The sequence below is a fragment of the Lampetra planeri genome, chromosome 30 (genome assembly GCF_965212315.1).
Source record: "Lampetra planeri chromosome 30, kcLamPlan1.2.h2, whole genome shotgun sequence".
NCBI classification, from domain to species: domain Eukaryota; kingdom Metazoa; phylum Chordata; class Hyperoartia; order Petromyzontiformes; family Petromyzontidae; genus Lampetra; species Lampetra planeri.
The window spans coordinates 379,358-406,008 of NC_136136.1; the positions used below are offsets into that span (position 1 = coordinate 379,358).

The 26,651-nt window shown below is 41.6% G+C and overlaps 1 protein-coding gene across 3 annotated transcripts; it reads right to left on the reverse strand.

Moving 5' to 3' along the window:
• Nucleotides 1-1,096: 1,096 nt before the first annotated feature.
• On the reverse strand, nt 1,097-25,296 carry LOC144728755 (poly(A) polymerase type 3-like). Of its 3 annotated transcripts, XM_078608375.1 has the most exons (23): nt 25,131-25,295; nt 22,634-22,733; nt 22,205-22,375; nt 20,698-20,764; nt 20,489-20,570; nt 20,112-20,221; nt 18,672-18,725; nt 18,091-18,202; nt 17,563-17,652; nt 16,555-16,693; nt 15,947-16,019; nt 15,470-15,590; nt 15,125-15,209; nt 14,582-14,635; nt 14,029-14,148; nt 13,185-13,294; nt 12,962-13,083; nt 12,074-12,213; nt 10,793-10,938; nt 9,661-9,899; nt 8,009-8,080; nt 6,320-6,376; nt 1,097-5,602 (listed from the first exon to the last, which is right to left on the reverse strand). In XM_078608375.1, exons 3-23 carry the CDS (start codon nt 22,363-22,365, stop codon nt 5,507-5,509), a joined length of 2,250 nt encoding a protein of 749 aa, XP_078464501.1. In that variant the 5' UTR covers nt 22,366-22,375; nt 22,634-22,733; nt 25,131-25,295; the 3' UTR covers nt 1,097-5,506. The 3 variants fall into 3 exon arrangements, with proteins under 3 accessions (XP_078464501.1, XP_078464500.1, XP_078464502.1); XM_078608374.1 differs by lacking the exon at nt 22,634-22,733; XM_078608376.1 differs by lacking the exons at nt 1,097-5,602; nt 6,320-6,376; nt 8,009-8,080; ... (9 more) ...; nt 15,947-16,019; nt 22,634-22,733 and having other exon boundaries at nt 16,551-16,693; nt 25,131-25,296.
• Between the last annotated feature and the right edge of the window lie 1,355 nt (nt 25,297-26,651).

Here is a 26,651-nt window from a genome sequence, read left to right on the forward strand (position 1 = left end):
TATCAAGTCAGGTGTGTCAAACAAGAGCTACAGATCCGCAAGATTTACGAGATTGTACAAGTGCTGCAGTTACAAAAACAACTCCGGATGCTTCAAAAATGTGTTCCACAGTGCAGCTGACAGATTTGAGCTGTGCAGAGATTGACGGTACTCATGGATAATCCATTGCTGAAGTGTTTCTAATAAATATACATCTGATTACATTGCATAATTTACCCTAAATTCCTTTGATTTCAATAAAATAGATATGGACTTTATGGACACCCTGTATTTGGCAATTGGTTAAAGTCTCCGTGGTTTGTGATAGCGGGCCATCTCTCAGATCAGCTTTCAAGGTTTCTTCTAGGCGACTGAAATCTTACGTATTGTTACATATCTGCATCGGAAAAGTGCCTGGTTGTGGTTTCCGAGGACATTTGTGAATAGGTTGAAAAGTATCGTTGCACAAAGTTACCCCTGCAAGTAGGTCGATGTTTTAGGACCTCCAGGAGGTGGAGTTTTTTAAAAGTGAATCTTGGAACTAGTTGCCTCTAAGCAAGTTCCACATCCAAGACAGTCCAATGTGTTGGAGGCATTCTTTGAAGAATAACCATTTAAAATAATATTTGCATGCAGTTTATGAAACCACGACCCGGTAGTTGGCTGCATGTGAATGGTCGCCCCATCTTCGTTTTTTTAGTAAAATGTTTATGTAAAAATAGCTTTTTGAAATGATATGTTCTTAGTAATGTTTCCCACTTTTTAAGCAGTTATCGATACAGGATTTGGAATGGTCTCCACGATTTCTGCAACCAAGGGGAAGACCTAAGACCAGATTGTGGGATACTTTTAGGGCAGATTTTGGGAGGTCACAGCAGCTGTGGGATCTAGCAAGAAGGTAGAAAGCTTTGGCGAGTTGTGGTGGTGGCATCAGCATCTTGGCTATGATGACATATGGACCTTGTCTGTTCAAGGCCATTACCATAAAGGGACCATGTAATTGTATTGTGAAATGCAAAACTCGGTATACCCATACGTTCGCTCCATTTATGGCAGTTTAAATGTGCATATAAACAAAATGCTATCTCCAGACAAATTAAAACACACCGGCGAAGTATCGAAGAGAAACATACAAAGGTGCATTTATTACAAAACAAAAAAAAATCAATGCAAAGTCATGACAACTTATTTAAAAGATTACAGTACAAAGACACTCAATTCATAGACATAAAGGCCAAAAGAGATCACCAAATGTAAATTTACTATATTCTAGCAAAGCTCAAGTTGCAAAGTAGATTTTTCTGGCCAGACAGTGGCATATCCACATGGCCAGGTAGTAAATGTTAATATTCGGCTATTGACACAAACTCCAAAGTATTTAGTAATAATCTTTAAGAAAGCTTACTGTTCAATTCAGTTCCAATTAAATTCAATACATTCCCACAGTGCCTTCCATGGATACACCACTATGCATCCAAATTGCTGAAAACCAGCGCTTCCCAACCATGAGTCGACAACTTCAGGGGCATCATCATTATCACCGCCTGTAGATCAATCCACTCCGCTACCTTTGTGGCAGTTGAATCAATTCGAATCCCTCCAAGATTATATATGGGCAAGAACACAGAATCGCTAACCTGGTAACACTCCTTCAGATGATGCATCATTGCCAACAGGTTAAAATGGCTTGCTCTTGTGAACAATTTAATGGCCGTTTACGTGGACAAAATCAGATGCAGACTAAATGAATAGAATTAACTCCGAGCAAGCTTATAACGGCTCTACCATTCTCCTTCGTTGATTTAAAGTATCTACAGGACAGGAACAATAGTGTGCAGTTACTAAAGGACAGCATGTGGTGCGAGCAGGTACCTATTTAACCTTTTTTGCAAGCAATCATGTGGGGAATAAATTCCACAAACGTGACGGGATCCGATGCAGTGCTTATTCATTCCCTTCCTTTAGTTACGTATGAACGGTTTCACTCATTTTAATAGGCTTATGCTAAGGCAGCTTCTGAGTTAAACAGGGTTGGAACCATGAGACTAATGGTTTAGATTGTACAGACTCGGTAACTGATTACTTTTTTCTGACCACAATACTCAATTGATCAATGGGCCATTATCTTGTCTAACCTATATGAAACTTGTGCAACTTTGGGTGTACAACAACAAAGATTCATTTAATTAGTTTCCTCCCCACTTTATACAAGCCCAGATTGAATGCCACGAGACAATGGGCGATGTGCAGCCAATCACACGCAAGCATTTGAGAATATTTTACATCTGTGCGCACTGTTATGTTACAAGGTTGCACTTCATAAAAATACAAAAGTTCTACAGTCTCCAATGCTCATGTGATTGGTTGCATGGCCACTCTGTTTTAGATATTTGATGTAACCTCTTAAGACAACACAAATTACAAGTGATCAGTTTAGAATGTTTAATGCATGGAAACTTAGCATCTCACCTGCACTGCCCAACTTCAGTTTGTGCAGTGAGGTACTCACACTTTATACCATATTGCCTGTTGGGACATGTAAATATTTCCAAGCTAACAAAATAGAATCGGTCATTAACAGGTAGTATGGTGTGCACTTCCAGATAAATGTAAAGTTTAAGATGAAACATGTGTTATTTATTTATATTGCCTGTTAAATGTGAGGGTTGAAATATGTTTCAAAGAAAAACAGAACATCACCAACACCCAAGAAAACAAAATAATGGACTTTTAAAAAAATCTGTAAACCAAAGAACACGCGTCTCACACCGGCTTTAAGACTAGAAAATGTTCTAAAGTTTATTGGAAACCCAAAAAAGAAACAACTCCAGAACAGACATCCGTTACAAAAATATCATCCCCAATATGTAACGCATCCTGCAGGTTATAAACGAATCGCGAGGAGGAGAGAGCGGTAATGGAATGGAAAAGTAACCACTGACCGATCTCTTCCCCTACATCCGTCTCTCCCTCCCTGGCGGGAGAGGGAGCCAGATATACAAAACCTGCAATTTGATTTATTAGTAAAATATATTACAGACCTTCAGGTTAAAACGAAGAGGAACGAACAGAATAAAACAAATTAAATTTTAAATGTTTAAAACGGACTTACGGAATTATTTAGGATGAAGTGAAATAAATACATCTAAGAGGTCAATGTTGGATTCCCGGCTGCATGTGTGACGTTTTAGGAGACTCACGTGGGGAGGCTAACCAAGCTCAGGCCAAGGCAAAGTGTTTTTTTAGAAAAGAAATGAAAAAAATAGTTAATTCATTCGCCAGAATTATTCAAGTGTACAGGCTTGAAATGTGTATGAGGATTAGCGTACGGTAGCAGGTTAAGGGCAAGCTGATTTACTCTCTCACTTTAGTCCTAATGTAACTGCAACTTGTCAAGCTGGTAATTAGATTAGATTGTTCAACGCCAGATGGCGGAAAACATAAAACGGTGTTTTCATGGTTATACCATGACTGCAATGCTGCATGCAAGTGAAAAGTGATTTCTTTATTTCCAGCTCTAAATGGAACTGCTGAATAAAAAGTTCATACACTCAACTCCCCAAAAAAAGGATATTTTACAATGCTTTTTATTTTATATTACGGAAGCTTTAATGAAGCCAGGCATGGCGGAATATGATGCATCAAGCTTTGTTCACACTATAATTCGAAGGGCATAAATGGATTCTAAGGATGACCAGCTCGCAAAAATATTGCATAAATGCTCCAAACAATGGATCTTTCCAATGGTTCCAAAGAAGTTTACAAGTCATCTTAGTACACACAAGTGTGAACGGAGCTTATCATCATCGTCAATATCCACTCCCTGTGCGGCCATGGAACACGCAATGAAATGAGCCAGATGGGAACTCTAGCAGTGAGTGAATGACTGAGAGGTAAAATCAAATCTGATCAAGAGTAGTGGTAAAACGAATATTACACTCATGACAAATAGTTCCCTTCAGAACAGGAAACACTGAATATGGACACTGAATATGGACACACTGAATACACATTTATTTTCAAATGCAGAAGTGATGTCTTGTAAAAAGAGTAAACATTTTTACACGAATGCGCCAACTCCAATGAAATTCCCATTCCTTTGGAGAAGACGCGGCTAGTTTTGGAGAGCCACTGTAACAGTTCATGGAACTGCAAGACACAGCCAACTGTGCATTCCAACAATTGCATTCGGCCATCCTGATAGAATAAGTGAGACAAAGCAGAGGAAATCAAGACGTGCCCTCTTTCAAGGACCCGCCAGTGTTTCACAGAAGTTAATTTCGGCCGAGGCAGATTGGCAAGCGTCAACGTGGCCAGATCGATCCAGTCTAGCAGCATAAGCAGCAATGAACATTAAAATGAATGGAAAAAATATATTCTTTGCTCTAATGAATGATAAAAAGGGAGAAAATGAAAAAATAATTGTCCACATATACACACACAAAAGCATGCACCCTTTCAAGCATCAAATAATGCCACTGTGTGTATTCATCCACATCCCACGCCGCTCATGTCAAACATTAGAATTCATGGTGAAATTTACTGAAAACTGTTTTACTGGAACTATGAACAGGAGCCCTTTTGAGGGCATTTATATTCAATGCTTTTGAATGTTTTCCTTAATAAATTGCACAGTAGTATGCATTACAAAAGTGGCTTCTAGTCTTTTTATCGGGACATTTAAAAGTGGGGATAACATTGTTGTCTCAAACTGTTAATGGGTAGGATTTTTCATTTTTGAGTCTTTGTAAGCAAAACCAAAGGCAAATTTAAAAAAAAAGAAAATGATATGCTGCACGTATGTAGTTATTGAGAACAAGAAAACAATTGTTTGCGAAAATGTGGCTCGATCAATGGCAAATTCAAGATAAGTCAACAACATGAAAACCATTAAAACATTTAAATGGTGGGGGGAGCTTGGTGTCATGATGGGAGACGGGAGAGATGGATGGGGTCATATGACCTCCCCAAATGTTTTTTAGATTTTTGTTGGGTCTCATTCCATGAGAAATAAAACCTTGCTGTGTCCAACCAAATCCACCCTGCACCCCTGACACCCCTTAATCCGTTCCGCCTAAAAAAACAAGTTTGCTCACTTGCTCACTCCCAACACAAGCCTCTCGTGTTCAAATAAGAACAGGAAAGAATATTAAATAATCACCAACTTTTTACGTATCAACATTTTTAGCAGAAATGTTCCTTCTTAGTTCGGCCAACATTCTCATGTGCACGAGGCCTTCTTACCACCGCCGCCGGAGAAGAAAAAGTGGAAGCTAAAAAAAAAAGACCCGGATAAAAATAAAAGTTCTGAAATGATTCCAGCAGCTCTTTATGTTGCGCCATTTTCAGGTTTCCTGTGGCTTCCAGCATTTCCGAAGAACGTGTGACAATATGCAACGAAGGAACATATTCTAAAAATGTTTTTGAAAAAAAGAAGTAATGATAGCAACACCGCCCTCCAGGAAGGGCGACTGGTGCAGCGAGTACTTTTGGCAGGGCACACGAGAAGGGGCAGCGTTACCTGCCTCTACCGGTTGAGCTTGAGACGGATGGAGTTTTTTACAACCTTCACGGCGGTAGGAACTGGCGCGGAGCCATCAGACAGCTCGTTGCTGGCCTGTTTCTGCCAACATAAATGCACCAGGTGGTCATTGGATTCATGACACTAAATATGCTTCTGCGGGTCTCAAAAGGCACTTGGTATAACTTTCAAGCAAAGTGACCCATTTAGGATGTGATCAAGACCAGTATTCAGTCGTCAAAATGTGCAATAATGTATCATGAATCGTGATAAAAATAAGGCGACCTACAGAAATAGTTTTTTTCCACATGGCAGCATGTGAACAGCAATAACAAATTGTGAAAGAGGTGCGGTTATTAAAACCACACCAGTCTGTACAAATTCCATTCTCCAAAACACGTGGACACGTGCAAATGTTCACACGCGTGGGTTGACAATCTCTAGGCATGAGGTTTTTCTCCCCAATTATAACAAATATACACACTGGATGTCACCAGTCACCCACACTTGAGCATACATTTGAAGGTTTCCCAACAACAGAGCTTTTAAAACCAGGGTCAGGCACTGTCATAGCGCTCAAGAGATGCCGTTATAAAAATAAATCGGTAATATTGCTCGAGTACCATAATGACACACTGGACTCCAAACTTGATTTGTTACACATTAACAAAGTGTCACACGTGTCAGACGGACTGGGACACACATATTAGGTGTGCATCTGCAATATGGAACCTATTTGTTTTTTGGATCGTCTTATAATGTACAGTACGCTTCAAGGGATGTTGATGGTGTGTGCGTTGGAGGGTGCGAGAAGCCCACCTGCGTTTCCGTTTGCACGTCGGTTGTTTGTATAGGCGTCGTCTCCTCCTGAAGTTCCTGCTCACGGGACGGCAGGCAAGGATTAAGCGCAGCACCTCAGCTTCCATGCTTGCAAGAGCTCAAAATGTACAGCCAGGGGCACCATGTTGCCCTACCAGTGGCTCTCATTGTCAGGTTGTTGATGCCCCTGGTCAACCTACAAGTTCTGGCCAAAAGAGTAACAAGCAGCTGCACCTCCCATTCAGTAACTGCACATAGAGTTCTGCAATTGCTTGACCAGTTCTCTATAAACCACTTGCACATCTCCCGCGTACCGCATCCGAGGTATGATTTGAGATGTGGTTAAATGTTACGGTGAGGATCACATGATAGCTACAACTCAATATCTTCTTGTACGATTTGATATGTATCGAATCCCAAAATAAAAATAGGACAATATATATTTTTTATCTAATCACGGCAATGCTTTGCAACAATTTAATTCTGGGCCAGTGGGAGGGGATGGGTAGTTGTTGAACGAAAGGATAATTAATCGAACTCGATGGGTTGCTGTGGAATTCAATGGGCAACTGTTTGAAAACAAAACCCCACCTCGGGGTATAGAACTGTAAAAGGAAAGCCTCTCATGATTATGTATTGCAGTGAAAACCTCACTTGTAATGTACAGTGCAGTACAATGTCTGTAAAAGGCTGACAGAGCACGTTAATACAAGTGAGGCAAACTGGGATTGTTTGTCACAACTACAGGAATAGGCTGAACACTTTACTTAGTTTCAGTCAGATGAAATGTATGCAACACATGGGTAGTGCTGTGTGTGCAGACACCAATTACTGATTCAGAGAATGAGGTTGACAGCTTGAGTCGATACTTTGAATGAGTTTATAAAATTCAAGAGATCATACGACTTAAGCGTACATTAACAAACATTTTATTAGGGTTAAAAAAAAAGCAGAACAATGTAGAATGGGGTTCACTAAAACGTTAAAAAAACATCTAAACACATCTCCAGTATCACTAGAACAGTAACATTAACTCTTACACGTCCCTGAGAAGTATTTTCTCTTACGTATTGTATGTGTAAACAGTACTCTGCGCGGCATGAACTGCTCTAGGAAAATTTATCAAAATGCAATCAGGAGCTGGTTGCCAGCATTGGAACCTTTGAAACAATGTGTAAAAAACGGCTATTTGCCATCCAGGATCCACGAGTTTGTTATCTGCAGAGCTTCCACAATAATTTCGACAAAGTGCAGTCCCCAACTTTGAATTATTTTCTGGAGCTTTGGCCGACAAAGGTCAATGCCTTCCGTGGAAACTGAAGACATGTCGAGCAAGTATTATTTTTATTAGGATCTGGCAACGAGCTCTTGTTTACACAAGCCACTTTAAACACATTCACACATCTAATGTACAGAATTTCCATTTGTAGTACAAAACTTTCAAATCCCCAAAACACTGCAGATTATCTATACAGAATTTCCCAGCGTGCTCATATCAAAAATGCAAATTAACTGCCGACTTTTTTACAATAACAATCCATATTAATTAATCTAGACATGGGTGCACGGGGAAATTGGGTCTGCCCTGGTTTAAATAAATAAAAAAATTCAAATGTTCCATGGCCACGGATGAAACGTGTCAGTGCCATTTAGGAAAAGCCTTGCTGTTGTGTTTGCGGAAGATCATACCAGAATGTCGCTGTCCTCAGATGCGCCAGTTTTCGTGACAGCGTTGCCTGTGTCACTGTTTTTCAGTGGCTGCTGCGCAATGACAAAGACACAGGTACTCTCGTTACCCTAGTTAACACTGCAAGGAAATGTCATTTATTTATGCAAGCCAGAAAGTCTCATCGAGCCTCAAGACTCTTTCAGCTGGTTCCCGTGTTGGAATGTTTGACGAATTTTTGTTAGAAGTGTTTTGCGTGCAGGATGAAACCGGAGTACCCGGAGTAAACTCACGAACCCATTTTCTGTACTGCCATCTCCTGGCCACTTGGTATCCCAGTGGGTTTGGGGAGTCTCACACAACTGCATGATCCACCAATCCTCGATTTTCCAATGTGCTGGATTACAGGCGTGCACACCACAACTGGCTTCGAAGTAATGGAATGTGCTTAACACACTTGAAAAACCAGTTTGGCCCAAAATGAAATATCCAGACCAACAAAGCACGGCATCTCACTGGGACGTTTGTAATACACAAAATACTCTCATTTACATTATTAGGTCTTTCTTGCAATATTTACAAACGAATTTCAATGAACTCTCACTTGTAAGTAAAATCAATCTTTATTTTGTACAGGTAAAATCCCATTACGAGTTTCATGGAATAAAACAGGAATGCAGTGAAAAATGTTTATTAACAAATGAAGCAAAAAATCCCAATAAAACGTGCAGAAAAATAAATCAGCCCAAAGCAAAACATTCGATGCAAAAAAAGACACATTTTGTATATCGATATTTTCTTTCATAACCTACAAGTCCTTTATCATGAAAGCCTCAACGAGAGTGTCAGACTTTCAGGAGGGTGCTGCATGGGCGAGTGTTACCCTGTTACCTCATTGGTGCAGTGTAAAAATGTAAGAAAACCAGAGAACCCGCATCAAACCCATGTAATTACATGGCCACACTACAAATAATCTTAGAGGTAGTATACGATGAATTGTAAGTTGAAATTGAACACAATGGGAATTTTGTGCAGCTATTTGTGAACAGGTGGAGACTGTTCACCAATGACTCAACAACTGGGAACACATTTTAAAATAATATGCAACATGAAAAGCAGAGGTTATTATTTGTAGTTACTCACCGAAGCTGTCCCAGGCTATTTTACCCAAGTGTGAAGCTTCGTTCATGAGACGGGAAAACAAAGACTTAAAAAAACACCACAGCACTTTAGTGATGTCATTGCACTGATGTATTAAAAGTACATGGTTATGTCACAATACTCCTATTCTGGTTTGCTTTGTTAAGTTGAAAGTCTAATTTTCCGATGAACAATGCTTCAAACTCACGTTGGATAACCCAGTACAAGCAACCTAGGTATACTTGTAAACACAAAAAGAAATGTCCTTCGGGTTACAAATTCAAGTGTAGACACAGCTGCTGGTCTCAGCCTAGCTGACAATGACTGCACAAAAAACCCATAAGAATAAATTAGGTTGTTTAAGTTGCGCGTGGCTAAATTCCATAGCGAACCTAGGCCCTCAGCGGTATCGGCTCATCGTTCCATAACGGCCATAATGAGGCTCCTTTGGCAAGCGGCCACCTCTGTTTCTTATTTTCCAGCGGAGGTCGTCATTGACCAGAGTAAATGTCCGATGATGGTGAGAGAGGCTCACGGAGTCAGTGTCCATATCCGAGTCGCCAGCCGGGGCAGCCTCGCTCGGGGGGCTCTTGTGCCGCTTAGGTGGCGACGTCTTGCTTCCGGGCGACTGCGGCCGCTTGACTCCCTGCGGCGGTGTGGGATGTCCGGCAGTGGCGGCGGCGCCGGTGGCCGGCGGCGGCGTGTTTACGAGCCGCGTGGGCGTCACCACCCGTACGACCGTCCCCGATGGGACGGAGGCAGCGTGGAGAGGCCCTGTGAGCGCAAACGTGGCACGGTAACTCAGCCGTAACACTTGAAGGGAGGGGTGATGGGGGGGGAGTACACGCACAAACCCTGGGGGAAGGCGGAAGAATCTCACAATCAGAATTCATCTGCTTTAAGACGATGCGACACTAAAAACAAATACAATTATTTCTCCCATACGAAGATAACAAAGATGTAGCTCAAATAATATACAAATTAATTAATTAATATTCTCAAATTAACAATGCAAAAATTGTACAACATACGATGTATATGTCTTGCATGAACATCAAGCCAAAAACAGCAAGTTGTTTCGTCTCCTGTCTGCAAAATCTACTTTATACACATTTATCAGATACTGTTCGAGTGGCATGAAATAGTCAGTTTGTGCCTTGATGGCAATGCAGTGATGTCATTAGAACATGAGGATGGAGCACGTGACTGCTTTTAAAGTAAACATTTCCATCGATGAAGCTTAAATCTATTTTTTTTTAAATTCTGTAGAAATTATTTGGGTTTAGTTTGTTGTCCTTCCCCCGCACCGCCGATTAGCACTGTTGGCTCTGTACGGTGTGAAAGTTCAACATACATAAATACAGCGCAGCTGCAATTTTACAAAATGAAAACTAATCGTGTATAAAACAGAAATATGAGCCACAATGTGAAACAATAAATGTATGATCGTGAAAGAGCGCTATCATACCACTGTAGCCTGCGCCCCCTTCAATGGAGGATAAACAGCAAAACTCGTGGACCTCTCTCCTGAAGCCCTCCGGTCGTGAGCCAGTCGCTGTCGACATGATCATTTAACTCCTGAACATATTGCCACACGCTAGACTAAAACTGCCGGAGAATTAGGACATTTTGGCGCAGGTTTTAACTGCCGTGATGAGCAAGCTTACTGGTGGAGATAACCGGGATGGCATTGCCGGCAACGGGCATGCTGGGGTTTTCTGGCGACGGCGTCCGAGGCGAGGGCGACTTGTCGTCGGCCGCCACGGGGGGCGACGCCGAAGGACTGGAGACACTGCCATTCTCACCGGTCACCCTGTGGGGGGCCACGGGGAATCGGGGTGATGGGGGGCGGGAGGGGGATTGGGACGGGAAGGAAGAGAGATCGGATAGGGGGGTGAAGGGCGAGGGTTGGGGAGGAGAGGCACGCGTCGGTGTGAACGGGGAAAGACATCAACGTTAGCGGTGCTTTACCGGGTGCCCAATCATCAACTTTGGCCTTTGCCTGCCCCTTTCTACAACAATACCCTGATTTACGTCTCATCCTTTTTCGTCGTCACTTTATGAATACCACTACCTGATTTCTGTTGCCTTAACCCACACTTACGTCTCTGACAGCATCTGTTCTTTCTTGTATCCATTACCTCAGCCTTTGCCTCCACCAACCCTGGTCAAGAACTACTTTGTGTCGAGCATAAAGAAATGTACAATACTGACGAGTGCAATATAGTATTTATGTACTGTATTTGTGTACTGTATTTGTGTGTTTTTTTTATAGTGGACTGCATCTTATTGTACTCTGGATGATTAATCATAAAGCTTACTGTTGTACATTAATGTGGAATACAGCTGTGGGTATGTCTAGGATGAAGATGCACACATTAACACAAAGCTTCAGCATGCAATCCGTTGTCGTTTAGCTCTTTTGTAAAAATTGCGCTGATTGACGTCGGTTCAATATTGGTCGCTCTTTTCAGGAACGCATCCCCAACATAAAGAGAGTTATTACTGTAAAAACAAACTGTATTAAATAATTTAGGCAGATTAACTCACACTTCAGTGTAAAGGCATTCGTCTTTGTCAAATGGCAGCCAACAAGACTGAGATTTAAAAAATCTGATTTAACAATTTTTATGCGATAACAATTACCGACAAGTGTTGTCTGCTAACACATCAACCAATATTTTACAAAGTAACTACAGCTTGGTCTGTTGAGCCACAGGGAGACTGACTAAATTCATATTAAGTATTGTCATGTACAGCTACTTTTCCCTGTCATGGACTACAGCAAAAAAGATCAAATCTACAACGGGGACCATAGCGTTCACCAGAATAAAACAAAACAGCAAGTGCTCCTTGTGTGCCGACCGCTATACATGCGGCTCCACAAATGTCTACGCATGCGGCTCCACTTAGCAGCAGCAGCATCAGAATCAGCAGCGCCTACGCACGGAGAGGACGGCTGGTTGCTGTCCGAGTTGAGGACACGGATGATGGTGGGCGACGAGAAGCTGCAGTCAGAGTCCCTCGACGAGTCGAGCACGCTGCCGCTGTTCAGGGAGGTGCGCGCCGAGCCACTTCGCCCGTTCTCCTGCCAAAGCGCAAGCCGAGCCGTCGGTGGGTTAATCATGAACGTCCTTGTCAGAGCTCATGTAGAGTGGCCCCCGCCCCCCCTCCCCCCATGGCCAGTGACAACGTTTATGCTGGGACGAGTGACAAGTGAAATGTCTTGGGAAGGTGAACAAACTAGCAAACATGACCATATTTATTCGTGGTTAAGCTGGATAATAGGAAACTTAGTCAGAGTTTCGAAAATATGCAAGTTCAACATGAACTTTGACATAGCAATATGAACTTTGACCTACTGGACATCTGTGAAAAAGAGCTTCATAGCTCATTGTATTTCTCCAGGATAAATAAAACAAATACTCTGATTCTGAATGAATGTGGGGGGTTAAACGATATCAGATACATCACTTAAAATGTATATAAATACAAGCTTAAGCTCTAGTTGAATGTTTGTTATTAATGCTACATTTTTGTATTTTTTACAATGTTGCAATTTACATTTTAAGCAAGTGTTTACTGTTTTTCCTTTGATTTAACCAGGTCATCCTTGAAAAGGTGATGGTTAATTGAAATGGGCTCTGACCTGGCTTTAAAAAAGTACACAAATCAATGAAATTATGCTGTGCTGTATGCTATGGATCATGTGAATGAAACCAGTTACGAATGAATTCGAATTTAAAAAGAAAACAAGTGCTGGTGAGGTATGATGCCTGAACCACAACAAAAGAATGGTATTTAATTTTGTAAAATCCTTGATGTTCAGCAGGTACCTTTTTCTTTTTCTGAAGAACATCACCGGGCAGAAACTGGCTGAGCTGCTTTTTCTTGACATGGATGGCCTCGATCTGCATGCCCTCTTTGAGCATACTGATGTGTGCAGCTTGCCTGTAAACTGCAGCACGCAAAGCCACGGTTCATGTAATGTCCGTTCTACAGTAATCATCGACCTCAACCACTTCACAGAAGAGACCAGGGCCGTGGGTGAGCACTCACCCGTGTCGGTGAATGACTGGATGTCTAGCGTCAGGTCCACGTTCACATTCTCCGGGTTCTCCAACTTTTTGAAGATGATCCCGATGAACCAAACCGTTGTCACGCCTTGCCTGTTGAAAACAAAGTTATAGAAATCAACAGCTGAAATACCAAAACGAGAAGATATCTAAAATGTTTTATGAAGATTAGCATCCTTGCTTTTAAGATTGTGTGTGAGCACAAAACTAAAACAATACAAATCGTTACAACTTTGCACAATCATGTAGTTTTAGATACAATTCATGAAGAACCTGCCAATTGGAAGAACTTCTCAAACTGGCTGCCTACACCTTCAATGTTTGTAGTGTTTAAAGTGAGAACTAGATCAGTTTCAACCTTCATGGTCTCATCAGCAGTCAGATTGTTAAAAAAACTTCTGCTGGGATGCTAGAAATGTTATAGGAAAGCATATTCCAAGGAAACTGCAGAGAAGATTTGTATCTTCTAGGCAGCTTCAATAGTTTGAAGATGTGGTGCCATAAAACAAATTTCGTCATATTTTAATCCACTTCTGGATGGAGGCCTCCCAATTTTACGTTGGTAATGGACATTGTTTGCCCATTATTCACCATATTGCTTGGTGGAGGATGGATCGGTTTAGATATCACTCATCACTTAGTTGTGGCCATAAAACAAACTCAGATAACCAGGTTCATTGCGCAGTGTTTTCACCACTTTTCTTCGCTGCTACCAGTGAGACTATAAACCCACGTTGTACTGCACTGTGAAGCAGACTCGGCACTTGCTGCAAATCAGTGTGCAGGGTTTGCCGAGAGAGGGAAGGGGAGCTCAGCACGCCGCTTACTTGTCCGGGTTGTCCTTGGGGCCGGGGTAGGACTGCGGGTTGATGTGAGCCAGAGTGATGTACTCGTTGCGCTCAAGGTTTCCAACGAGGATGCGGATCTTCGACTCCACGAGTCCCACCCTGACACACGGTCAAGTTAGCAGCAGTGTCACGATTTCATTAGTTGCATTACCAGCTTGTGACGATTAAAACCTATTTCAGTTACAATATCACTGATAGAGATACAAGCGCTCTGTCCTTAGGCCTTCAACAACATAAACAATATAATCATTACTATTTGTTAATGTCTATTATGTAAACAATTTCACGCACTTCTTTTCATGCGTTCAAACTTCAAAATTTTAAAAAGGCAATATAAATTAAATTACCTCCTGCAATAACCATTATTGGTATTTAATGTCAGATCAATTTGACTGTTGACAAGACATCGTAGAGGATGATAGAATGGCTGCCTGTCATTAAAACAAACTACTATTTATATATTATCGTGTATAAGGCAGTATTCATTCAAAAGGTTTGTGTATAAATAGACCGAACGGTATCCAGGACTTACCACTCGAGGTGCTGTTCTTCCGTGAGTGCACTTGCCGTCAGTACGATGTAATGCCTACAAGATAATGAAAACTTTTAATCATGGTAAAAGATCCAAGATGTTTTAGAAAACACACTTTTTGTATTTCTATAACTATATCTTGATAGTGCTAATGGAGCCATGCTAGGAGGTAAATAGACATACTTCAAGGACTCCTTCAGTCAAGAGAACCTTGTATCACCTCAGGAAAGGGCCCTGGAAAATGACACCACAGAACTACTTCTGGAGTCGCTTCAATAGGCCTTTCTTATCCAACACCAGAAGCTATTCCTGCATGCTCTGATAAACTTTCTAATGTTTACACATGTTCATGCCCAAAGCCTAATTCAAGTAAAACACCAAGTTATATAAAATCATTATAGTGCAGTTAATTGTGGCCAGGTTTAGACCATCAACTTTCGAGAAACAAACCCTGACACAAAGGAGGTTTAAATTAACCTGTTAAAAAATACAAATGTATTTCAGGAAGATGCCCCTTGAAACTTTTACACATTTGAAACTTACTTGTACTTGAGAAAAAAGTTTGGCGACTCAAACAGCTTACTCCATTCCGCTTTGCCCATCAGAATTTCATCGGTGATGGCGAGTCCTGCAAAATGACATGAAAAGGTGAAGGTGCAGCCCTGCCATTTCCCACTCACGCCACAGCCGGAGGAAGGGCCTCCCCATTATTGGGAGCTTCAGAGGGTAGTTGGCCGACTCTTCAACACTGGCCATACATCTTAGAAGAGGTGGGACTTGTCGATTGAATAAGAGTGGTGAAACCATTTACACAACTACAACCGAGTCACCCGCAGAAGTTACAACAGGAGAGGTAATCGTCGTTCCCACGAGCACCCTGTTGCCCACCTTGTTTGAACTCCTCCACCATGACGGTGCGTGTGGACATGGTGACATTGTAGGTGGAGTTCTGGTGAGGGTACGCAGGTGTGATGATGGGCATCACGTGGTACCTGTCTGTTGGGTTCACCTGGGTGGACAAGAATCAAGGTGGCCAAACAAATGTGTTAAAGGCTGACCAGCAGATGATGACATATAAGCTGCCAGTGTAATGAAAGGAATGGTCTGCCAGAAATGGGGAAAAAAATCATGGAAGGGTCAATAAACAAAGTAACTCCTTGCGAAAAAAAATAACACATCAATGATATAACGACCAACTCATACAAAAAATATATCATGCTAAACATACATGCATGTGCAGGAATACAAGATTAATTATAATTCCAAAACCAGTGATGGAGAGACAGCCAAGTTGATCGAATGTGGAACACAACAAGCAAACATGACAGGACATCTGACCTCTGAGCTGTGACAAGCAGTGCTTACCCGTGGGTCCCACACAGGCAGGTTGAGGTTGCATTCCTCGGGCTGTTTCAGAAGGACAGGCTTAGGCCACTCCCTGCAGAAACACAGGAATTTACATCATCACAGCTGAACATTTTTATTTCATTGGAGACAATGGTATCACATGAATGTAAACATTATTTGGTTTTCATGCTTTGCTTGTTTGTACTATAGTCCTACTAAACTGCAAAGTGGGGCAGTCAACAGCAGTCATCCTATGGAGAGGCTTCAACCATTACGGTAATGTGTAATTGTCACCATCGGCCCAAGAAATGCACTTTGAATTTTATTGCCTTGTTCTATTTACATTGTTGTGCTCTCTCGACTGATTTTCTACGTGATAATATTTATCCTGTACTTACAAGTGGGTCTCCTTTGCACAAGAGACCTGGCGTCCACGCACTCACCTAGCTCTTAGGCTATTAATTAAATTCAAGAAAGCCATGCGAGGCAACAAATTACTGCACCTAATCAAGTTCACTATAATAAATTACTCACTTTCAACAACGCACTGTCAGCTGGTTTACAGAAGGCATATGTATTGAATAAATGAATTAGCGAATGAGCAGACGAATGCAGCTGCCACTCACCACTTGGAGAAGACAAGGAAGAACTTGTGCACGAGGGTGGAGGCGATGGCGTTGGGGTAGAGCTGGCAGGTTCGTGCCACAAGCATTGCCCATGACACGCCACCCAGGAAGCCCAGCATATTCGAGTAGATCCCACGGCCTGGGCAACATCGGGCAGGATAATGCGCACACGCCAACGTATGTCACCATGGCGTCGTTAAACATGTGCAAACGTTGGTGGATGCATGGGATACTAGGAATTTCATTGTAGGATGTGTTAAGTGTTAAATATGTAATCAGGAAGAGAAGATTGGTATGGGTGGAGCAAGTGTACAGGGTGGAGAACAGTTTATTAAGACAGGCATTGCAGTTAGGTAGTGGGATACTGTAAGGGAAAACCTTAAATGTCGGGTGTTGACAGTGCAAAAGAGCTAAGAGACATAACAGAAGGAAGCAATGATGAAATGTGGTGGTATCAATGCTACCTGGCATCACTAGCCACTTCTTTTATTATAAAAAAGTTACTCCTTGTTCGAAACTTGAAGTGTAATAGCATTTTGTGCTAACATTACGTTAAGTCGGGAGAGTTATTTAAAACGGATTCAGTCAACATTGACCGGGAACACTGTGTACTCAAACGTGCATCAAGATCATGGCAGTGTACCCGAGACAAGTTGGATCGCTGTGTGTAAACACCAGTAGGGGTTTGTCAGAGCTCTCGGTCGGGCAAGAGTAAAAGCTTTGCCTCTCACCCTTGGCATGCTCTCTGTTACTGTTGGTGAGGGTTATACACCTGAGCAGTGAACTTGCTGCGTCGGCGAAAATAAGTCCCACCGTATGTACTAACGGCCATCAGACGGTAGCTGCGGCATCTACAAATTAGACTAAGAAGCCAAAGCATTGATGAACTATAGCGTATGTCTGTTGAACTTCTTTCGCACCTTACGTAGCCAACCGTGCTAATCGGAGGTGCGAAATAATGAATATAAAGCCGATTGTACAAGTGACATGTTGAAATACAACACTCACGTTTTGCCCAGAGCTTGATGGCGCGCAGCGTCATGCGGAAGTGTTCCACGTTGGGCACGAGGTGCAAAATTTCATCCGTCACGCGGCAGCCTACAAGAGAATAACAACGTGGTTATAAATGCAGGATTCACTTTCTCCGAGGAAAATACACGCCTGCTCAATGGCTGGAACGCGAATGTTACTATTGTGCCCAAGTCAGTGATCTCAATGGAATTGTACCACTGCGAATTCCATTATTTAGGTACATAGCATATCAAAAATCTGTTCCAAAGAAGTTTATTCGGTTATGTCACAAACTACTCTATCTACATTTTCAATCAAATAATTTAACAGCAGACATTTAATAAATGCAATGCGTTTTTTCACAACCAAACATATAAAACCACATTAAAAACACCTTAAAATGAATCAACGTAAGCACAGGGCAGACTGGGCAACAACAAGAAATATCTGGGTGTAAAACAGAAACTGAACAGAGCAGCCTGTTACACTCCAACAAGACTGCAGCTCACTGCTGCCACACGTTACCATTGAGGCTGCGGATGCATCGGATGTCGAGGTTTTTGAGTAGTGCGTTGTCACGGAGGTTTAGGTTATCGGGGATCACCTGCAGAGCCAGCCGTGCGAACAACACGTCGATCTAGGTGTTTGGGGGGCGAGGCGAGACAAGCGATAGTGATGGCGTGCAACAGATGCACGAAATTAAACAATGAGAAAGAATCGGCACACAGCCAGGATGGCACAAAACTACTTCTCACTGCATTGAACGGCTTAAATAACGTTTTCATACTGTTGGGGCGAAGGCCGTTACAAATAACTGTGCTGAATTCCAAAGCTATGTTAAGCCGGAAATGCATTTGAACATCATCCAGCATATGCTGCAACAAGGACAGTACCAAAATGTTGTCTTGCAACATCCCACAATGAAAAGTAATTAAACTATGCAATGATTATTTTCCATGCAGTAAAATCTGTCCGCGCAAATATGCACAAAAGTTATATGGCAGAGGTTTAGTGTGTTTCTGGGGAATAACACTTGTATTAAATATTTATCTTCTGCTACTTATCACTTTGTGCAACTAAAAACACGGTGGATTTTCATTTCTTACCTCAATGTGGTCAAACGTAAGCTTGATGACAGGTACAAAGGCATCCTCCACAGACTGTAGGACAAAAGGTCATAAATTAGTTTCACTGCGTCCATATTGGAAGCAAACCTGCACTATGAAGAGACCAAACATCTACGTGATTTCCTGACTGAGTATCTTATAGGCTTGGGCCAACACAACTGGCAAAATAATCACATTCACAATGAGCATAATACAGGACTTCACATTTTGTTCAAACCTCATCGGAAGTCATGAACTACATTTAAGAACATCAATATGGCGATATACCGTATTTTCCCGTATATAACCCGCGGGGTAAACCACTTTTTACAAACAAAACAAGACCCCGAGGGGTTTATGGAGGTGTGGGATATCCCAAAAATATTTTACACGTGTGACATGTCAACTCGTTTAATGTTTTCATGGTGGGACTATCCACTATGCAACACTTTCCTTTGACTATAGCACTGCTGAATAAACCACTCACACTAAAATTGCACATGTTATCACGTTTTAAATGATTCGAATTGTTTGTACAATGAAACGACAATGTTTGAAGTGGGCGCACTTTGTTTACCGGCGATGGGAGAGCTGGGAGAGAGGTGGGGGGTTGGGGGCGAGGCGACGGAGTTACCATAGTGCCGCTATTGTCTGGCAATCTACCAGTGCTAAAACTGTACTTATCTACCAGTTATGTGTTATTTATTGGATATTTACTTTTGTTACTTATTTACTGTTTTAAGTTCACTCGTTTCCGGTTAGTTTGTTTTCTTTGTGCACATTATGATTTTAATGTTAACAACTGATAGTGGAATGTATTACAAATGTAAACTTCGTATTAATATGATGGAATCAAGTTGCGGTAACGACGTTAAAGATACGAATGCATGCGGGGTATATGGAGGTGCGGGATATCTGATTCTTTTTTACACAAAACGCTATTTGTGCAGGGTATATGCGTCTGCGGGTTATATGCGTATGCGGGCTATATGCGTGAAAATACGGTAATTTGGGGTTCTCTTTTACACTCTGCCACAGGTACTAGCAGGCTAACACAGCTGTGAAGCTAAAGGGTTGTGAGATATTAACAAGGCCTACCACTTCCATTTGAAAAACATACAATGGGTGACTCATGTCACTTGTGACTCAACTACAGTTGTGTTGACACTAAACATTCATGCTGAACAATTCATGATGAGAGACATCCAGATCAAGACATTTGTGTTGTTTTATTATTAGCAGTGTGAATGGAAAGAGGTGATCTTAAATGAAGAGAGGAACAGCATGGTGTGTGCTTGAGGGTGCAGCTGGAGGAATGGATTCATACTGTACACCTGATCGACCAGACTAACAGTTGCCATTAAATGCATTCAATACAGGAAAATGTATGTATTCCCCAACGAGAAAAAGAAACTTGTGAGGTGCTGCAGAAGTTCTCACCCGGAGGTCTTTTACTCCCTCCTGATTCTTTAACATCTCGATGAAAGTCGAGAAGAAGTCGATTCGTTCCACGTGTCGCGGCGAAACACACAGGGCGTCAATGTCGGCACCTATAAATACATCAGCGGCGGGTTATAATTATAGATGTGCTACGTCACTTTGTTTATTGATATGAATCAATAACCATTCTTGAACAAGATGGCTTTTACTTACAACACAGGTTACTCTTAATTGTTAAGTGAGTGAGTTCAATATTTGACACAGACTAGGTCAAAAATAATTGTATAACTTTTCCTCATTTTTGGAAAAAGTGGGTGGCATCTTTCCTTTCAATACAATTATAATGAAGCTTCAAAGAAGACGGGAACAACAATTACCTTTTGTGTGAACTCCCAGCCGATAGGACCCAAACGTAAATATTTTACCCCCGCCATTCTCCAAAATTGCTGGTGGAAGATTCTGCAGAAGAAAAAAACATCACCATATCAGTGCATTGGCTTAAACTGCACCCTAACTTGCACCAACTTGTAAAATTGCAACTGTGATAATTTTGTTTTATTACAATTGTCTTAATATTGTAGCTTACCTTGCTTTCACCAACTTCTCGGACCCATGCTTTTGCCAAGTTATTTAATTTCCCCAAGACAACCATCCTGTAAAAACACACGTCTAATAGTTAACAATCTTGAAGAAAATGTAAAATCCAAACACAGGCTTATGCACTGATCCCACTTGAAATTTTCATAGCAGGTTTTCCCTGGGTCAATGGAAGTTGCATCGCAATATATGCAATGGTCAAGGGTCAGACAACATCAATGTTTTTAATAAGGCTTTATAATCATATTAATCCTATTCCATCATGACATTAATCATATTCCAGACTATATCAATAATGGTCTCTTCCACGAGGACGGACCACGCTGAACCGCACTCAAACACAACAGGGCAGATGCGTGTACACGTTCCATAAATAGAAGATCAAAGAATCGCCCAACAGCGACCGTGGAGAAGTCCAAACCATCAACCACATCACCGATGAATGCTCCATCCATGCACATTCTGGCGGTATCGCCGAAATCCACACTGTGTCAACAACCACATCATTGGACTGGATGAGGAACCTTTGCGTTCAACTATGACGATCGTTAAGAAAAACTTTAAACCGTTGCTTTTCACAATGCCATACGAAAGAAGATGGTCTAATAATGCCTGTCTATCCAACAATCTGTGACAAATGTACTGTCCTTCAATAAATAAAGCAAATAATAATCACAAGACACGAAAGCAGGTAGACTTTCACAATGGGCATTTTCTGTACTAGCCAAAGTTTCCGCAACACTGCATGATTTGCATTTAACAACACTCGATCTGCGTCTAGCTCCACGTAATAACATCAAGTAAAGTTTATGGACGGTAAGAACATCTATTGTTACTGAACTTCCACACAAGGAAGTAAATGTTCAGTATAAAGCTTAACTTTGACCACCTTTTAACTTTTTGTTAATTTGCAATGAGTAATATAGTTACTGGGGGTTAAGGGAGGGAGAAGTGATGGTGTCATGTAATGAAGACGGAACATTTTACAATTTAATTTTTGTTCTGGAAGGGAACTTCTTACACAATTGTATGCATTGCAAATGAACAGGATATAACTAATGGAAAAAATAACAATCATGAATTGTTTACACAAATGTTGCTTTGACATTGAATAAGAAACAAATATTATTCAAGTTTTTACATCCAAGACAATGAAAGAGTGAGTAAATTACGTTTGTAATAGAAACAATTTATTTTAAGGGAAATGGTGGTACAGAACCAATGCAATAAAAGCCATCGCACTAAACCTTCAAGGCAGGATCTCTCAAACTCCAGTCTGTGATGCACTGCAGTTTTAATGGTAACGAATCATAAGGTGTGTTGACAGTGGCCTAATGTGCGTATGAATGAGAGATTGTTAAACAAGGAATAGTAGATCATAATTCTTAAAGCGAGAAGAGCTTGATAAGCCATGGTCATGGTGGATACAATCAATGATACAAGTCAGATGGACCTTCAATTAAAGATGCAACCAAAAGCACAATCTACTCCTTTACCGGTGGTTAAGTTCCTCCTCCTCTTCAAAGACCCCAAATGGCAGAAGAGTATTCATGAGGTGTCGTGTGAGAACACGGTCGGCTTCGCGTGGCTCTGCCAGGCTGATGGGCGACGTGATGCCATGCTGCCTCCCTGACTGGGAAGACTGAGATCCCTGCATTATGAGAAGGCTGCAGCAGCAGACAAAACAACAAAAAATGAAGGTCATATTTTACATCTAACTACAGGCACTGTATGCAAGTATTTAACATCAATGATATTGCTAACACATCATTTACCCAGTGGTTTCAACAGGCAAAGTACATTTTTTAGAGGCATTCCATATCGTTTAAATTTTTTATCGGTGATGTATTTTATGAGAAATACGTCAAGTATTAAACCAATGAATGTACTTATTGAACACATTTTTTTATATTGATAACACTCACAGAAACGGAACATCAGATTCACAGGGTGCCCAATGAAAGGCTTTAAAGGCCAGCCAGTCTCCAAAGCAAGCCCAGTTATCTTCAACCACGTAAAATCTCACTGCAACCACAGTATTTAAATGCTTTGATGAATAATGTAATATATGCCTTTTCAAATTTTAAAAATTTAATGTATACAAATTGTACATTAAGATGTCCACAAAGTCTCACACAACGCCAATTACGTAAGTCACTATTTCATAAAAAATTGTTAAAGTATACAAAAAAGACGTCATAACGTGAGTTGAGGTTACTAATTGTGGGAGTTCACTGCAAACGCATTGTCATTCAGCTTTGATGATTTTATAATAGCGAAATAATAATTTACATCCATTTGTGAATACACTAATGGCTGAAGGTCTCTCCATCAGGGGTTGGTCTTAGGTTCTTTCACCATACTAATAAGTGCGGGTTGGTGAAGGAAAACGACCAAGGACCAGTCAGGAAAGATATCACTTGCCATTGTTTGCTATGGCTGTGAATCAAACTCAGGTGACTAGGTTCGTAGCAGTACCTCTATGCCATTGATTTGCACACTAGTAATTGGATTCACAAGACACCTGTATCCATGAAAAAAACCCTTCAATATACACATTCGGTTTAAAATAAAATTAACACCAAAAGTATACAATTTTCATTCACATTTGGCATTAATGTGATGCAATTTGTACTAAGAATGTAATCAGTACCATAGTGTACAACCATGCCATGTTGTTACAACTTATTTATCTTCTACCGTAACTACTGTCCCCACATAATTCTTCATCCGTAGGATATATTTATTATCACAGACCTTCCTTGGGTTTTTACCCATGAGTGGTCCTATTTAATTCACGCTTTAGAATTTCGTTGATAAAATATGAAAGCATACTACTTAAATTTTCGTGAGGGTTTGTGGGGATTCGTATTTAGGGTTTCGGATGGGGATTAAGGGTTAGGGGAGAGGGTTTGAGTTTAGGAGTTAGAGATAGTAATCCATAAGATTGCTTTTTCTGCTCCATATGTGCAGGGAGAGGTAGTCTCAGACCTACGTTCTATGCAACCAGCCACAGGTCTATATGAATAGCTTTTGCAGGGGTACAATGAGTTGCATTTTTAAGAATCTTCAGATTGTATTGAACAATCAGTTACGCGTAACAAATGTAAATAAAGTAATAAGTTATGATTTTCCAAACAAATAAAAACAGCATTTTAAAATTAAACGAATTCATCTCCAGTGTGCACATGTTAAAGTGATACAGCCTGCGATTCACAGCACCATGCAGCTCAGAGGGTTGCCCAAAAGTCAATACTGGTATTAAACATTTTAATTGTATATTATTTAAGTTAAAATTGTAGCCATTATAATTATTGATATATATTTATCTCCTTTCTTTTGAGATGACATTTACAAAGATAGACCAAGAACATTGAATGAATTGAGACAAAATATAATTGATGATGCTTAAAGATTACACATGTGGTCTTAAAAAAGACCTACATTAATTTCAAATGTCCTACATGAATCAGTGTTCAAGGAAGTGAGTTTTAACATTTGTTAAAATAAATGGTATTACCCTATGTGATTTGTTAAAATAAATAAAACATCGTGTCCTGACTTTTGGGCCACACTGTATTCCCACACAAGTCCGATTACACAGGCATGAACACATTCCACGTTTGTCATCGTTTAATAAATAAGAATGGTAAACAGCACAATGCCGAGGACACGCTAAATGCGTTTGTATTATCAGTCACGATCATTCAACTGCTGGATGAAAGCCTCCCAAACCCGTCGCCCTGACAGCATTGAAACAAGCTCAACCAAAGTAAATCGTGACGTCTTTTGTTTATGTAACCATGCAACTACAGGAGAGAACGTCTTCAGCATTCAACAACTCAATACTATTCTTATAAACAATTAGGTTAAGACATTTTAGCTAAGGTAATGATTATAAACGTGGTATCTTAAAAAAACACTTTCATTTCTCAAGCAACAAACAATGCCAGCGAACGACCCTTACACAACACACGCGCTCTAAGAGCCAATGAAGATGTAAGTCAGTTTTCACAACCACTACACGTTAAATAACGTGTATAAGCCATTCAACAATAACTCAGTGGCTTAACAAATTAGATTTGTTGTTATTAAACGATAAAACTACAAATACTTACCACGCGTGGCCTACACCAGCGAGTACCACTAGACTAGCGGCCCGAACGCGGGAAGCTTCACAAAGCGGTCCCGACTCAACGACACACCTCGGACTCTACAAATATAATCATTACAAAGCACAATACATCAGAGCACGACATCACTCGAAGAGTAAGCAGCTTCTCCCACAATCCAGCGATGTTTGAGATACACACGCGTGATTTAAGGAAGCCCCTACTGCGTTGCGGCCTAGGTCCACTATTGTCCCGTTCAACAGCGACTAACGCGGCTTGAGAGCTACCGTCTCCAAAAGCAAACACTTACGATATTATTGTCGTCTTGTCGAGCCTCCCCAGGCGGCCGAGGGAGCTTTGTCGTTAAAATAAACCTTAAAAAACCACCATGGTCGCCGCCGCGTCTAACCCTCGCCTTTCCAACATGGCGCCTCACCAAACGCGTTTCTCCCGCGGCGTGCTGACGTCACGACGGCGGAAGAGAGCCGTGACGTCATCACGCACGGAGAGCAAGCTTTGTGTTCAGCGGCGGTGACGTCATCGCGAAAGGGCGCGTCGCGCAAGTTAAACAAAGATTCGAGCTGATGACGTCATCGCGCACGGTTACCGCCGTCGAGCGACGTCCTCTCGCGCAAAAACGCGGCTGAAGTTCAAGGTGGTGACGTCATCGCGCACGGCAAGCCGCGCTGTTTTAATGAGGGTGACGTCATCACGGAAGGATCGTCTATTTTAAACGAAACAAAGCGCGTTGTGATGACGTCATGACGCACGGTTCGCAGCGGCGTGACTGTCCTTATCTCGCGTAAGAACGCGGCAGAAGTTCAAACGCAGTGACGTCATCACGCACAACGCGTCATTACGAGGTTCGTGGGAACCGAAATGGCACGCCTGTGTATGACGTCATTACGTACACCTTGGAATGGACGTCACCTTAAATGACGTCATGTTTTGGGTGGCCTTCATCCAGCAGCGGATATAACTTTTGCCATTTGGGTGACCCAGGGTCGCTGTCGAAACACGAGTTTTGTTTGTTCGCGTGATTATTGAGCTCACCTCCATCTACCACGTTGTGTGTGTTGTGTGTTCAACTATTAGACAAAGTTCCCCCGTAAAAACTTAACAGACTTTTGGGGCAAGTGCTGTCAGCGAGCAGCACCGACGACGGCCGGAGCGGCACACGTGGGGCTGCGTGGCCAGCACCACTCCCGGCCGCCTTTGTCTCTCCAAGGGCAATGTTCTTACACATCGCACCAGGTCGAATCGACCTCGGGGAGGCACAGAATCGGTTCGGATAATCGTGACAAGTGTTGGTGGCCATGAGCGGGAATCGATCTCGGGTTTGTCGAACAGCGGCGCTACCCGCTTGGCAGCACGAGAGGGCAGTCTACCTCCATACGCCGTGCCACGGGATAGAGACCACGGTTCGATTAATACCACTCACATGTTTATATCTTTTGTTGTTTATTCTATCTACGTGGCTTTACCGAAAGACCCAACGAATAAAAATGGGAGTGGTATTTGTATTCCCCGTGGTATATACCACGACGTTTCGATCGTCACCTCGTCACCTGATGACGATTGCTTGTGTTGCGATCGAAACGTCGTGATTTTTATTTTATTTTACTTTTTAATGTTTTTACCTGCGTGACTTTACCGAAAAAACCTAAGAATATTAAATCTTTACTTAAAGCTTTCGTGACTACAGGAATTTATATTCTTTGGGTCTTTCGGTAAAGCCACGTGTGCTGTACTAGTGGCGAATTGGCCACCGTTCTGTTTACGTGTCAACCCTTACTAGTTGGCTGTGTCGGGTGGTGGCGGGTTTTAACGA